At 40.4% G+C, this 13,659-nt stretch overlaps 1 protein-coding gene and 1 non-coding gene across 3 annotated transcripts in view; one reads left to right on the forward strand and one right to left on the reverse strand.

Annotated features, from left to right (window-relative positions):
- The window catches only part of deptor (DEP domain containing MTOR interacting protein), a 33,142-nt gene extending 22,707 nt beyond the window's left edge, over nucleotides 1-10,435 (reverse strand). Inside the window, exons 1-4 of one of the 2 annotated variants that reach the window (XM_022753308.1) lie at nucleotides 10,105-10,435; nucleotides 9,742-9,831; nucleotides 5,440-5,618; nucleotides 4,307-4,430 (exon numbers count right to left, since the gene is read on the reverse strand). In XM_022753308.1, the coding sequence (XP_022609029.1) occupies nucleotides 4,307-4,430; nucleotides 5,440-5,618; nucleotides 9,742-9,831; nucleotides 10,105-10,118 (407 nt within the window). In that variant the 5' untranslated portion in view covers nucleotides 10,119-10,435. Of the gene's footprint in view, nucleotides 1-4,306; nucleotides 4,431-5,439; nucleotides 5,619-9,741; nucleotides 9,835-10,104 lie in introns of both variants that reach the window. The other variant, XM_022753307.1, reaches the window with a different exon arrangement.
- Nucleotides 10,436-12,722: 2,287 nt separating this feature from the next.
- Nucleotides 12,723-12,795, forward strand: trnar-acg. The gene has a single exon. It is a non-coding gene; the product is annotated as a tRNA-Arg (tRNA).
- Nucleotides 12,796-13,659: the final 864 nt, after the last annotated feature.

Consider the following 13,659-nt stretch of genomic DNA (forward strand, 5'->3'; position numbering starts at 1 on the left):
GGCGACCCACCAACTTTTAAAAACTAAAACATCGGAAAATGATACAGAGGTTTATACAGAATATTTTTTTTTCTTAGGTTTTACCTTTAATTATTTAACACAGAACCTGAGTGATTTCTAAGTGTAGCTGAGGTGGAAGAAATCAAGTTGTACTTTTCTCTAAATCACTTCAAGGAGTGACCAAACAGCACACAAAGAGCCAAAATTAAAATGTCAAACAATGCAAAAATATATTTTCATTTGTTCACCCAAAGAGGCCCAGAGTTCAGTTTTACAGAGTGTTATGTCTGTAAGACACACTGTGGCAAAGTGTGGGTATATTCTGCATGATGATAAGATTTCTTTTTACCCTGTTTATGGTAATTTGCTTGTGGGTTTGGTCTCAGCAGTGGTTGAAGTCTCTGAGGGGAAAATGTTAAAAATGTATGAAAAACAATACTGTACCTAATTCAGAACCCTTATTTAGAAAATTGAGACCAAATTGGTTGCTCTTTCTGCATGACTGATGTCTCAGGGTGTTTATATATGCAAACACATTTCCCCACTTCGCCGGCCCTTTTCAGCTGCTTTGTGGAAACCTCACAGCTAAATGGCCCCTAGTGTGTGTACTTCTGTTAGACAAACTACCCTGCATACATGCACTGTAAACCCAACACGTTCTGAACCTTTATTGACATGACCTTCTCATATCAAACGGATTTCATTCATACAGTCCTTAATCTCAGTTACAGTCTCCAAAGCTTCCTGACAAAGACCTCATGGAATAACAAACAGATGATAACATTACTTTGTATGTCAGGACTTTCAGCACAGATGAGCATTATTGTATGCTGTAGTTCATACTGTAATAACCAAAGACATTCCACCAGTCACCAGTAACTCATGTGGAAATGTTAGGATCTGCTCTCAAGCATGGAGAGCAGCTGATGTAATTAACCAGCCATTATCAGTTGTTTATAAGTTTTAGGTTCGTCTAAATGAGCAGTGACACAGACGTCTTTTTAATGTATATCTGTGCTACGTTTAGAAATGAAGGGCTGTGTTGCTCTCTCTGATTTAGTGGCATTTATGCATCTGAAAGAAAAAAAACAGTGTGATGGATGACTGCTATGCAAAAACATGGTCACCAGTAATGTAAACTATAGGATTTTGGCAGTGAATGGGCTAAAACAGGCAAAACTTTCAAGGACTGTGGTGAGAGACAGACTGCTTGTTGTTTTAAACCGAGGTGTTTTCTAGCCTTGAACAGACCCACGGAATCGATAAGCAGCACTGTCTGTCTCTTTCACTCTCTCACAGGCACTGAAGTACACACTGATGCAGCAAATGTTGATGCACAAACACACAAAGACTTGTGCAAATGACAGGAGAGAAGGACCTGCAGAGATTGTCTTTGAACTTTTGAAGTCATTCAGCAAATAGTGTGAATAAAACTAAATATTGACTGAGACGATAGTGAAGAAAGTTGACTGAAGTAACTTAGTCAACTAAGACTGACTTGGAAAATACAATGTTTGGCTAAAGGTTTGATTCCTTATTAATCATGTTTAATTTCAAACTGAACAGAAGTGGACTAGAGAAGTAACTGATGTGCCTTTCAGCAAGGCACATAAACCACAGCTGGACATAAAACAGGAAAGACTGTTGGTATAAATGTTAGTGAGTGTAAGACAGGGCAATGTCAGTGAATCTACCCCAGATAAATAAAGCTTAAATAAATAATAAATATAATAAATTAATCATCTTTTCATATGATATGAGCATGACTAAATCATTTACACAATTCGACCACAATCTACAACAACACACACATACAGTCTTTTTTTTTTGTACAGAACACAACAGCTTTACTCCCCTCCCTTTCACACATCCGGCCACCTCTTTGTCACATAAGCAAACTATATTTCTGTACCTCTCTTAACACATACACAGTGACACTCTCATTTAAACAGAGACCTATTTTTCATATCTTTTTCTTTGACACCCCCCACACACACACACAAACACACACAGCAGTTGCATAAGAGGAAGAAATAGTCCAAGGGGAGACATCTGTCGTCTCAGCTCTCAAAGCTATGTGTTTATGTAATCACCATGGTGCAGCCCAGGACACACACACACATACACACATAAACGCATGCACACAAACACCCCTCAAGCTTGCTCTGGTGGTTGTTTGCTTGTGAACTAGAGTTGCTTCACAATTACTCTTACAGCACAAGTAATAGTCCAGCAGCATAAAAAAACAACCATCTCCCAGTCTCTAGTGCCTCAGAGCAAAGTGCAAATATCTCCCATCCAGGAAGGATTGCTGTTTGTGCTGCTTGCTTTCATAATTGTACACCAACATATGATATGGCTCTTTGGTAAGAGGTTTGCAAAGATTCAACTGAATTTCAGCACTTCTGAAACAAATTCAATTGACATTCCAATGCAAGTTTTAGGACTGCAAGTGGGACTTGAACTTACTGTACACATACTGTGCAAACTCTGACTACCCAACAGTACAACATCTAGTTTTCCCATTGGAAAAATAAACAGGTCTCTCACATTGATCTCTCATGCTGTCGATTGTCAATTCAACATATGCAAAGTTCAATAAACAAACCGGAGGAAGACATTTCAAACAGTTGTTGTGACAGAAGTTCCTAGGCAACATGGTTAGACAATGTTTTACAGACTAGTTTACGCACAGTTTACTTGTGCGTGTACATGTGCATATGTGCGTGTGTGTGCATGCGTGTGTGTGCGCGCATGTGTGTGCGCGCGTGCGTGTGTGTGTGCGTGTGCATATGTGCGTGTGTGCGTGCGTGCGTGCGTGCGTCATGTGTGTGTTCAATTCAAAATTGTAGAGATGCCACTAATATAGCACCAGAAAGATTGTTTCTATAGAAACAATTAGTCTCATCACTATTGGGAAAAACAGCATCATGGGTACAAAGCTGATGACAAACAAAAACATTCCCATTAGTAGTGTCCTTTGCCCTCCTCTATGCTATGAGTCATCTCTTGTCAAAATACTTCCAACACCCTCTTATTTCTCACTTCCTGCTGACTTTTATCATGGTCAAAAACCAGTTAAGCTCAATACTATGCACTCTAAACAAAAAAGATGTTCTAAAAAATTAGTGGTGGTAGCATTTCTGACATACTCTATCAGTATGCTGTGGAGAATGCCAGTGACTCTCACAAAGGAAAACAAAGAGGAAGGCAGGAAATACACACGTTATGTGCCACAGCCTGCCAAGTGGCCAAGAAGCTCCAAAAGTTCAGGCAGCATCAGATAATGCGGCGATAGTTCACTGTTCATTAGGTCAGCATGCTTTACCAGAACCCTCTTTGAGGAGATAAGCCTTATATCACACAAACAATCATCATTTATATCAGTGCATCACAGTAAAACCCGGAGAGAGGGGATGTTTTTCATAGCTCATGGCTATTTTAAGCTTGTATGCATTTCTTTGCTATCAGTTATGAAAAACATCATGCAACTGTGTGTTGACCAAGGTAAGTCTGTAAGTTTTTATCAACTGAAGCACGATAGCTGTGAATCAACAGCTACTAATGTTTTCAAAACATCAGACAAAGTTATGCATTATTTTAAAGTCTTTATGCTAAGCTAAGCTAACCGATCACTGGCTTCAACTTCATGATTACCGTACAGACACGAGAGCAGTGTCAATCTTCTCATGTATTCCTTGGCAAGAAAACTAATAAGCATACTTCCCAAAATGTCAAACTTCTGCTTTAAAGGGGCTATTTGTATATTTTCTCTGCAGCTGAATGTGCGTTCTTAATGGGAGCGGGTGGTGGTGATTGTTGCTTGACAAGAGCTTCGGCCATCGTTGCATTTACCAGACGAGAAGTTATAATACACCCTCTAAGCAGCGCTACGTCTTCCGGGCAGACTGGAGGCTACAGTGAGTCACAACATGGGGCAGGGCTAGCTGATTAGCATGCTAACTTTAGTAGAGGAAAAGAAGAGATAAAGAAAACAGTTAACATCGGTGTTGCTTTCCGCCGGAGACAGCTTTTGGTGAGTACAGGAATGAAGTTTGATGCTGAACTCGCAATGTTTCTTCTATACTGGTAAGTAAACAGTTGTTAATGCTAATGTTGGCCATGTAGCAATAGCAAAATTTACAAATAGCTCCTTTAAAGCTACTCGCTGATAAGTTGAAAGAGAAAGTGAATCAAAAATGTATTTATTTATTTCAATCCTTCTTACAGTTACACCATGAAGTACAGGAATCAGCAGGTTTGTCTGTGTTGTGTTTTAGGTGTGTGTTTGTGTGCGCACACATACTTCTCATATATCCTCTGGCCCCTCATGAAGACCTTGGCTTCACTGTCCAACGGGAACGTACCGTCGTCCTTACGGAAGCGGTAAAACAACTTCAAGTCTTTGAACTCCCGGTGCTCGTCACACACTGAAAAAAACACACGCACAGAAAACAAAAAAGTTTTTCAGTTTGTTTCAGTTTAAAGGGCTTATCACCTGTAGGAATTACATACTGTATACTGTTGAAAGAAACATGGATAATCTAGACTGAGCAGTAAGTTTGTTATCAACTTCTTGACTTCTTCCTAAGTTCCAGACACAGAGAAATATGTCTACAAAGACAGACACAGATGGACACAGGCGGAGCTACAGGCAGCCTTAATGTTTCCTGTTGGACTGTGTCCTGATATTTTAGTATCATGACCAACATACACAGACTTAAATTATAAGACTCAAAAAAGATAAAAACCTGTTTCATGTTCGTAACTGAGGTAACTGTGAATAAACTTTACAGTTTACTTTTCTTCTTTACATATGTTTACACTTAACTTTTGTTTGTAACACATCATATTTTCTGCAATAATCCAAAAACCAATGTAAAAAATCACATTGGCTTTTTGGCGAGGGAACCAGGGTGATGCTAACTTCTGGCTAGGTCTACAAAAACACATAATCTCCTTATAAGAAGCAAAGCATCTTATAAGGAGATCTTGATAATCTAGATTATGTTTTTATAAAGCAGTCACTAAAATCCAAACATGATTAAATCATTAATCTACAGCTGGGGTAAGTAAGTATTGAGTTAGCTCTGTCTAAACATCAACTAAAGAGAAAGAGGCAGCCAGTTCCTTCTGTCCCCGTCTTCAGAGTCTGGTCAAATGTGAAGCAGGTAGTGAGACGCTACATTGGAGTCAAACTGGCTGGGAGACATGGACAGTCATCCATTAAGACGCACTGATCATTCCCAGAAAATGTCAATGCAGAAAGAAAGAAAGAAAGAAAGAAAGAATGAAAGAAAGAAAGAGCAGGAGATGGAGAGAGACCCCTGCAGCTAAAGGAAATAGTAAACAAGAAAACTGCAAACAAAGACTGACCCCACACACTGTGAACACACACACACACACACACACACACACACACACACACACACGCCTTACCATGGTGAACAATGCTCTGGTCTAAAAGTTTTTGCATGATCTTGATAGCTGTGTCCCGATCTGAGGCCTCCTTGTGTTCGATCAGCCAATCAATGAGCTCCTTGGCCACAAAGCAGTTTGGGTAAGTTCGCAGGTGGTGCCGCCGATCTTTGATCACCTTCCCCTCGTGGAGCCGCAGCCTGGTGGGCAGCAAACAAACAATTCCTTAAAAGTTAGATGAAAACCTTTATTGTGTTTCCTTTGACACCTCTGAGGTAGGTACTAGTAATGACACTTGTGGTACATATGATGAGAACTGAATTCAACATAAAAAACAATAAAAAGGATAAACAGTACTTTTAAAATACTTTAAGGGCTCCTGGACAACAAATATTTAGCAGAAACATAATGTGTTAACTGTGCTAATTGCTAAATGCACAAGAGGATGAGGCAAGCATTATTCTATATTTTATTATAGTCAGCAAATCCAATGAAAAGACCGAAACCAGCAATATATTTGTCCATTTCTTCCTACTTTCTCACTTCCCTACCCAGTCTTTGGCACTCAGCCCCCAAGACCATTTGTTCCTACTGAGGACGTAATTCTTTAAATACAGGTCACAAACACATAGTTTCATTTCTGAAAATGGCTATGTAATTTCCTAAAACAGCTGGGTGCCACAGTTTTTAGCAAAAGTTACCTGAGCAGGAGGAAACAGCGCACTTGTTTCACAACTTAAAAACTCACAGGCAAAGTAGTTATATGTCAGAGGCAACAGATCAGCATACTTGGGTCAATACAAGGATCAACAAGCAGCAATAAGGACAATAAATAAGAATAAAACAAGTAAAACAGATAAATAAGATAAGTGAGTATTCACAGTAGTGGTACGGTGCATGAGGGATTGTCTCCCAATAAACTACAATGTGTGTGTGTGTGTGATCTCATTGTAATAAGGGATGTCACTGTAGCACATGTCACCCTGTGCAACAGTGTGCCTCGTCAAGTGTTTTTAAATTTTTGGACAACAATGGAGCTCTACGACAGGAAGAATAAGCTCTATCAGAATTTGGCTACAGAGGCAACACCTGTTAGTTGGATAAAATTATTGTTGGTTTTGGTATTTTTGTGGCTTTTGTCGACAACAAAAATGTCAAACATTACCAGCCTTCTCCTTTAACATTAGCATTAACACTGGTGCTTTGTTATTAGTGAAGAAATAGAGCATGTGACCAATTGATGACTTGATATTGCTTCTTTTTTTTTTTTTTTTAAGGGTACAGCACTGGAAAACATCTGGCAACAGACATTAATGATCTTTTGGTTTATACCAGAACTTTAAAGGACTGTTCCCGTTTGTAATGTTAATAACAGTAAGAATTCATGCTGGATTTAATAAGAATGATACGTAACCCTCTAAAAGTGGCATCTTACATTCCCTGTTTAAGTTATCCATGTGAGCTGCATATCATATTAGTCTGTATGACAAACAATCTTCTAATAGTAGAAAACATGATTTACCTGAACATTCATTCGAGGTTAGACAGAGAAAAACAGTCCTCGAGGCTTCGGATAAATGCATGCTATTCAAACACTGTCTGCAGGGATTTCTAATGTGACAAGATTACATGATGACATGATGATAAACCCCTCATGCTTCTATGACCTGGATGCTATAGTTTCACATCATCAAGGTGACCTCTTGCTGAACCTGAATATTGTGAAACAGCCCACCACAGTCTCAGCCAAGGTTCCTGCAGCTAGCTAGTTCCACTCCATGCTGAGTCTGTGTGCAGCTGGCTAAAATCACTTTGGATTAGCAGTGACAGTCCTAGTCCAAGCCTGCCCACACTCCATTCTGCCAGGACTCGAGATGGGCAAACAACCTCAGCTGAACAAGTTACAGACTTCACTTCCAACCAGGTCTAGCTTCATCCTCTCTCTGTGTGTACAGCCTCAGAAAATTTCGGTCTAATCTACCCATAAATCATTTCAAATGGAGCTGGAAGCTAAATCATCAATCTTGCTGTTTCCTTACAGGAGGCTTAGTTGTCAGACTTGTGGTAGGTGCTCTTACTCTGTTGGTTATTCTCTTAACATTTCTTAAACTTGTGCTGGATCAAACAATAACAGATGGCATTTCTGAATGATTCTCTGGCACCCAGTATGACTATAATGACGCAGAGTCCCAGCCTGAAAAAACCCATGAAGCCTCACTCTCTATCACAGTCTGCCATAGTGCAACAAATTGTCTATTCACAGCTATGAACTGGTCACAAGACTTACAACAGCAGCTGTATGTGTCTGCATATCATGGCAGCTGTCTTTCTGTCTGTTTGTCAGCATTGTGCCTGAGGCGGATCTGCTCTAAGATATTGAGCACTCAACATGATGGGACACAAATGTGTAATGAGATATGTTTTTTTTTTTTTTTAAAAAGCCAGTGCACCGTTATCAGTACCAGGAACTGTGTCAGTCATGTTCCATGATCTGGACTCGTGATAAAACGATCAAACAAAGGTGTGGATTAGGTACAGTCCTTGCTTTTACACCAACTGTGTTTCATATCAGGTCTAATTTTGTTTTCATGAAAATGAAATTGACTGCGACTTTCTCACTCCCTCATGTCAGCATTTGCGTTCATTAAACTGTCCAGTGTGAGTGTGTGTGTGTGTGTGTGTGTGTGTGCTCACACTGCACAGTTTAACAAGACCAAGAGTCTACAGCCATGCCAGGTGCTATGTGAGGCAGGGACAGTGGTCCTTTGGGATAAATACTAAAATATATGTATAATATTTAATAAAATTTGCACTCATAGCATGCTGACATTTGCAAATAGCAATAAAAAAAGTACAGTTGAGGCTCATTAGTATGTCATTAATTCTGCAGCTTATTTGGTCATAAACCAAGGTGTTGATGAAATTTAATGGATCACCAAAGATCAATAGGCTTCATTCTCTGTAGGCCAGGAATGTCTGCACCAAGTTTCATGACAATCAATTAAATAGCTGTTGAGATTATTTCAGTCCGGACCAAAGTGGTGGACAAGTGGTGAACAACATGCTGCTAAACAACAACATGACTAAAAAAGCCCTCAGGCTGACTGCTGCGTCTGTAGAGGAGGCAGAAAGACAGAGATCAAGTCTTGTATGTGAAAACCTCGAGTCCCTTCCCCCAGAACAGCAGCGTCTCAGTGGACTATGGGACAGCCACCCCAACCAACCCTTCGTTCACTGACACCAGCCACACTGCCAGCTGGCAGCCTCCGTATACAGCTGTGCCAGGGACACACACACACAATGACAAACAGGGAAACACACACTGGCAGTAAGTGAGAGTACCCTGAAGAGTATGTCCAGACACAAACTATCAATCTCTGGAGGTGATGACTTGGTGTTACTTTTTATGGTTCAGAACAGGACAATGTTACAGCATGTACTTTTTTCACAAACAGCAAAACTCCAACTTATCACACCCAGCTGGAAAACACAATTCAGTAGCATATTTTCCTCATAGTTCAGTGGGGGGCTGAAATTCCAGGCATTGGTGCCATGCTTTACCTACTGAGCCTCTATTCATTGCTGGGAGCGTGAGCCAGCGAACGCCACCGGGGTTATGTGGGTGTTCTTTACATACTGTAGGTCAAAGAGTACAGCATGTCAACAACACTGGCAGGGTGAGTGGTACAATTTCCTGATAGGGCGAACGGGCAGGACATGGTAATGATATTGGGTTAGTAGGTTCATCATTCCCGGTGCAGCTCAAAGGGCACTGTAACACACTGGAGCAACACAAATCAATCATGTGTTCAATCCTAACAGCAGCTTAGCAAAGGAGGTTCCTGCAGGATGTAAAGAGCTACAGTACAGTGCACCAGGCTGTAAGGTGCATGTTGTATAGGTGAGGAGCAGCAGCCTGCATGGGGAGGGTTGTACATGTGTGGATGCCTTTGTTTGGCTGTGCATGCTGCAGTGGACCTGAAAACTGTCTGTAGAGCATGAGGGTGAACTAATGATTAACCTGCTGTCAAACACGATCACAACACACACTTTTCTCATTTAAATGTGCCATGTCCTGTCATGTTCTTGTTCATCCTGATCTGGGCCACAAAAACAGGCGCGAGCTGCCATGCAAACTAACTAAACGATTAGTTTGACGTGTTAATACAGGATTTACTAATGATCAGATCTTTCAAATGGTGACTGCAAATCTGGTAGAGATTTGCAGATGATCCTGAGATGAATACAACAGCTTCCCCCAAACACTGTGTGACCTGCAGCACAGTGTCAGCGGGAATGTGGGATAGGGACCAGCCGACCTACCTCAGCTGTTCTCCGGTGACGAGCACCTCGGCCAGCCGCTCCAGCTCTGCAGCCTTCTTCTGCATGGTGTTACCGATCCCGTCCATCTCTCTGCTAACACAAGAGGCACAGACCCGGGGCGGTTTTGTTGCCAAGCAGCCACACACAAATACATTAATCTACACTAGTAAAATGCTCATGTTTCACTCAATTTTTGGTAAAGGAGTATAAATGCTGTGCAGCAAAAGTGTGCACTAGTAGATTTTTTTTAGCTGACAAACATTCAGAGGGGACGAAGGGATTGAAAAACAAAGGCATACATGCATCCACGCGGTGATGATTTCAGAGAATAAACAATGCACTAACATTTCAATTTTTGCTTACCCTTCAAGCACCATTGAGAACGAAAATGTGAGTTTATCAGTTATTCCTTTTATGCATGAGGACAATTATTCCATTGGAGGAAACATATGCAACAATGCAAACAGTCACAGCCCAGCCTCAATGTGCCAGCAGCTCCATCAGCAGCGGTCCACTTTTATTTCCTCGAAAATCTTCACCAGCTCCAAATATCTGCACACACATTAATGCATGCATGCACTTCCCTTTATGAGTCCCTCTGTTTGTCTGCTCTGCTGTGGATGCAGCGTTTGTGGAAAACAGCACGCTCCCTTCCACGGCGGTCCTGAGCGCTGGCTTGGTTTGTTTGTCACTGACACACCACACGGGATGAAGGCACGTTTTTCTCCACGGCGCAGCCAGGGCCCATCCACAGAGCCCCCGCATTGGGAGGATTCGTTTGTCGTCACTGGGGGAGTTAACCAGAGGGGCGGGGTTACAGAGGTATGTGGGTGCGCTCGATTCATACACTGTCGGGTACTGGAAAGCATTACAGAGATGGATGGGATGGGAGGGGCATGTCAATTTATACATTATTATTATTATTTTGTGATGTAAAACACAGAACATACAGTTGCAATAAGTGACGTAATTGCAAACGATGTATTAACGAATGAAATTAGTTTAATAGTAAAAGTACAGATTTCCTGAAAGAATTATTGCTTAATTTTTTTTGTTAATAATAGTAACTGTTTGCCTTTTCATCCATTTTACTTAAAATGAGAGCACCCAGTGATTTGGTGGTTGGCTCTGTTGTTTGTTTCTCTCTGCAAAACTGCTGAAAATGTGAGCAGGATAGTTTTAACTAGCTCTAGATTTACATCACGTAGACCAGAAATGAGTTTTGAACATTTAATCACAGATTCCCAGAATCATGGTGAGACAGCATCAGCAAAATGAAAATGTTTTCCCTCTGATATCAGTGAGAGTTCACCTGCTTGAATGTTATCTCCTTCCTAAAATGCAAATATTGTGTCTGATATACAGTACCCAGTAATTAAATAAGATGGAAATGAAAGGATTGCTTTAAAGAACAGCATCAATACAATCAGAGTATGTAACATCCTGTTCCAAAATTCTAAATATGGTGGCCACAAATTGTGCAACTACAGACCTCATTTCTATCACATCACTGATATCGTGTCCCAAATGTACTTTTGACAGTTGAATACAACTCTCAGTCTCCTTTACAATTATGATTGAAGAGAGACTGATCTTAGGCCTATATGTTTTTCCATATCTTGATCAATGCAAGAACCTGTCCAATAGCTACCCAGGCCCATCCAAACAAAAAAACAAGAACAAATAAACAAAGACACAGAAATGCCTCCAGAAATGCAGGTTCCTACAGGTCTTGCTCAATTTATCAGATATGTAACAAAATGAGTTGAAACAAGTCCAGAACATGGAGATGTGTTATTTCAGTGTTACTACGGGAACTAGTGTGGCTAGGGCGATGTTAAAGATATCATACATACATAAAGTAAACATAATCTTGACAGAATTTGAAAACAGAAATTGAAACAAGATGACATAAATTTGTATAAGTAACCCCTGATTACATGAACTGGGAAAAGTAATTGATGTTTTCCTTTCAAAACCGCAAAGGCGTATGTTGATAAAAAAAAAAAAGGAGACCCAGGATCTTAATCTTTGAGAGGAATCTGAATTTAATTTTCCACTATAATCTGTACAAGAAGCATAATGACGTAACTGGTTGGACATTACTAAGAAATGGACGCGTTTCTGTATCTGAAGTGAACATAAAACCAACGCTTCCCCCCAGGACAGATGAAGTCATGTGGTTTTTCATTGGCTATTTTGGTAAGTATGTACAGTATGTGTATGTGTGTGCATGTATTCTGCAAAGTTGTTTTGTGAATGTTCTCATAATTAATAGCTTATAACCTGCCTATCTATTTATGACCACATCTACTGTAAGTGTGTATCAAAATCCAGACTGGAGACCTTGAAAAGAAAAAGAAAATTCTGTCATAAATATAATGGATCCTTGATTAAACCAAAAATAAGTAGGGAAGTAAATAGGGAAAAGGACACCTCACTGATTGCTTTGTTTTGAGGTTTAAGTCCATGCTGACACAGCCACACACTTTACCACCTCTTCTTATGATGGGTAAGCTGTAAATGTCTGTCACTGATGGCCAGTGAGAAAGCTAATTACTGACAAACATCAGTAAGAAAGGTCCAGTGATCCCTGAAACCAAACATTTCCACTCACTTTTTATTATATCTCTTAGTTATGCAATATTTTGATTCTACTACATATGGTTTTCTTGTAAACAGTGGTTAATAGGAATACACATTATTACATAAATATACACATTAGCCAGTTAATGTGATGACAACACAGACTCTGTAACATTTTTTGTTGATAACCAGTATGTGGATATCAAGGAAAGATGGCGACATCTGTTGGATAATGGGGGGCATTTCGGGTAATTGTTGTAACTATTTTTCGTTTTTTTGTTTTGATTTTTAGTGGGTTTGAGAAAGCCACGTATTTTTTTCGTGTACATATCAGAAATTGTAAATATGACCGTAAACGAACATACATATAGGATATATTAAGATTGAAATCACGTGGGCCAGTGGCGCAATGGATAACGCGTCTGACTACGGATCAGAAGATTCTAGGTTCGACTCCTGGCTGGCTCGATTGTTTTCTCGTTGACATTTTGAGGAATGTTTTCATACATACAAACATCATTCAGTTGGACTTCCGCTCATATCATCTGTTGGCCGAGGAAGTCTATTAAGTGATAGCCAATCGCGTTGCCTATCGCTACCAAAAAGTTAGCAAGATTTAACCATTCAGATGCCGGCCCAACCCCAAGAACCGTGATAACCAATCACATTTCGTTGAGTTTTCCACGATTTGACCAAAGCCGGTAGTACTACCAAGCTTTACGCAGGGGACTGAGAATAATCCACAATTTCTCTTGGCATTTTCCCAAAAAGTACAAAATTATAACCAAGTATACACACCATTTCTTTATTTATGTCTTCCAAAAAGTTTTTAGCTCTGTACAGGACTAAATGACTGAGATGGGCATATATTTTCCCACAAGACGCCAACACTTAGAGGTTCCTGATGAATATTTAATATGCTAAACTAGTATTATGAAATATCACGTGAATTTTGTGAGTGTAATCCCTTCAAAATTAAGAGACTGTGGTTTTTATAGATTCATTCCTTCATTCGCTCATATTCTTTTAACAGAGAGCAGAAAATGCCTGCCCGCTGGTTGGATCCCCCCTGCTAGAACTGGACCAGCGCTGGACTGCTAAGGTCCTGGACCATGCAAAGGTGGACAGAATGTGGTGATATCCACCTCGGCCATCACTCACCTCTTGTGGCATGCCAGCATTGGAGCAGTTCTGTGGGCACCCCCTGTTCCTGTGGATGCCAAGGAAGCTTTCGCGTGTCCAGCTACATCATCACTACATCACAGGGTCAGACAGGTGGTTAGTGTCGGCAGCTTTTATTTCTTGGCATCCAAACATCTATCCTGTAAGAGC

Source organism: Seriola dumerili, unplaced genomic scaffold (genome assembly GCF_002260705.1).
Source record: "Seriola dumerili isolate Sdu_G_001 unplaced genomic scaffold, Sdu_1.0 BDQW01000191.1, whole genome shotgun sequence".
NCBI classification, from domain to species: domain Eukaryota; kingdom Metazoa; phylum Chordata; class Actinopteri; order Carangiformes; family Carangidae; genus Seriola; species Seriola dumerili.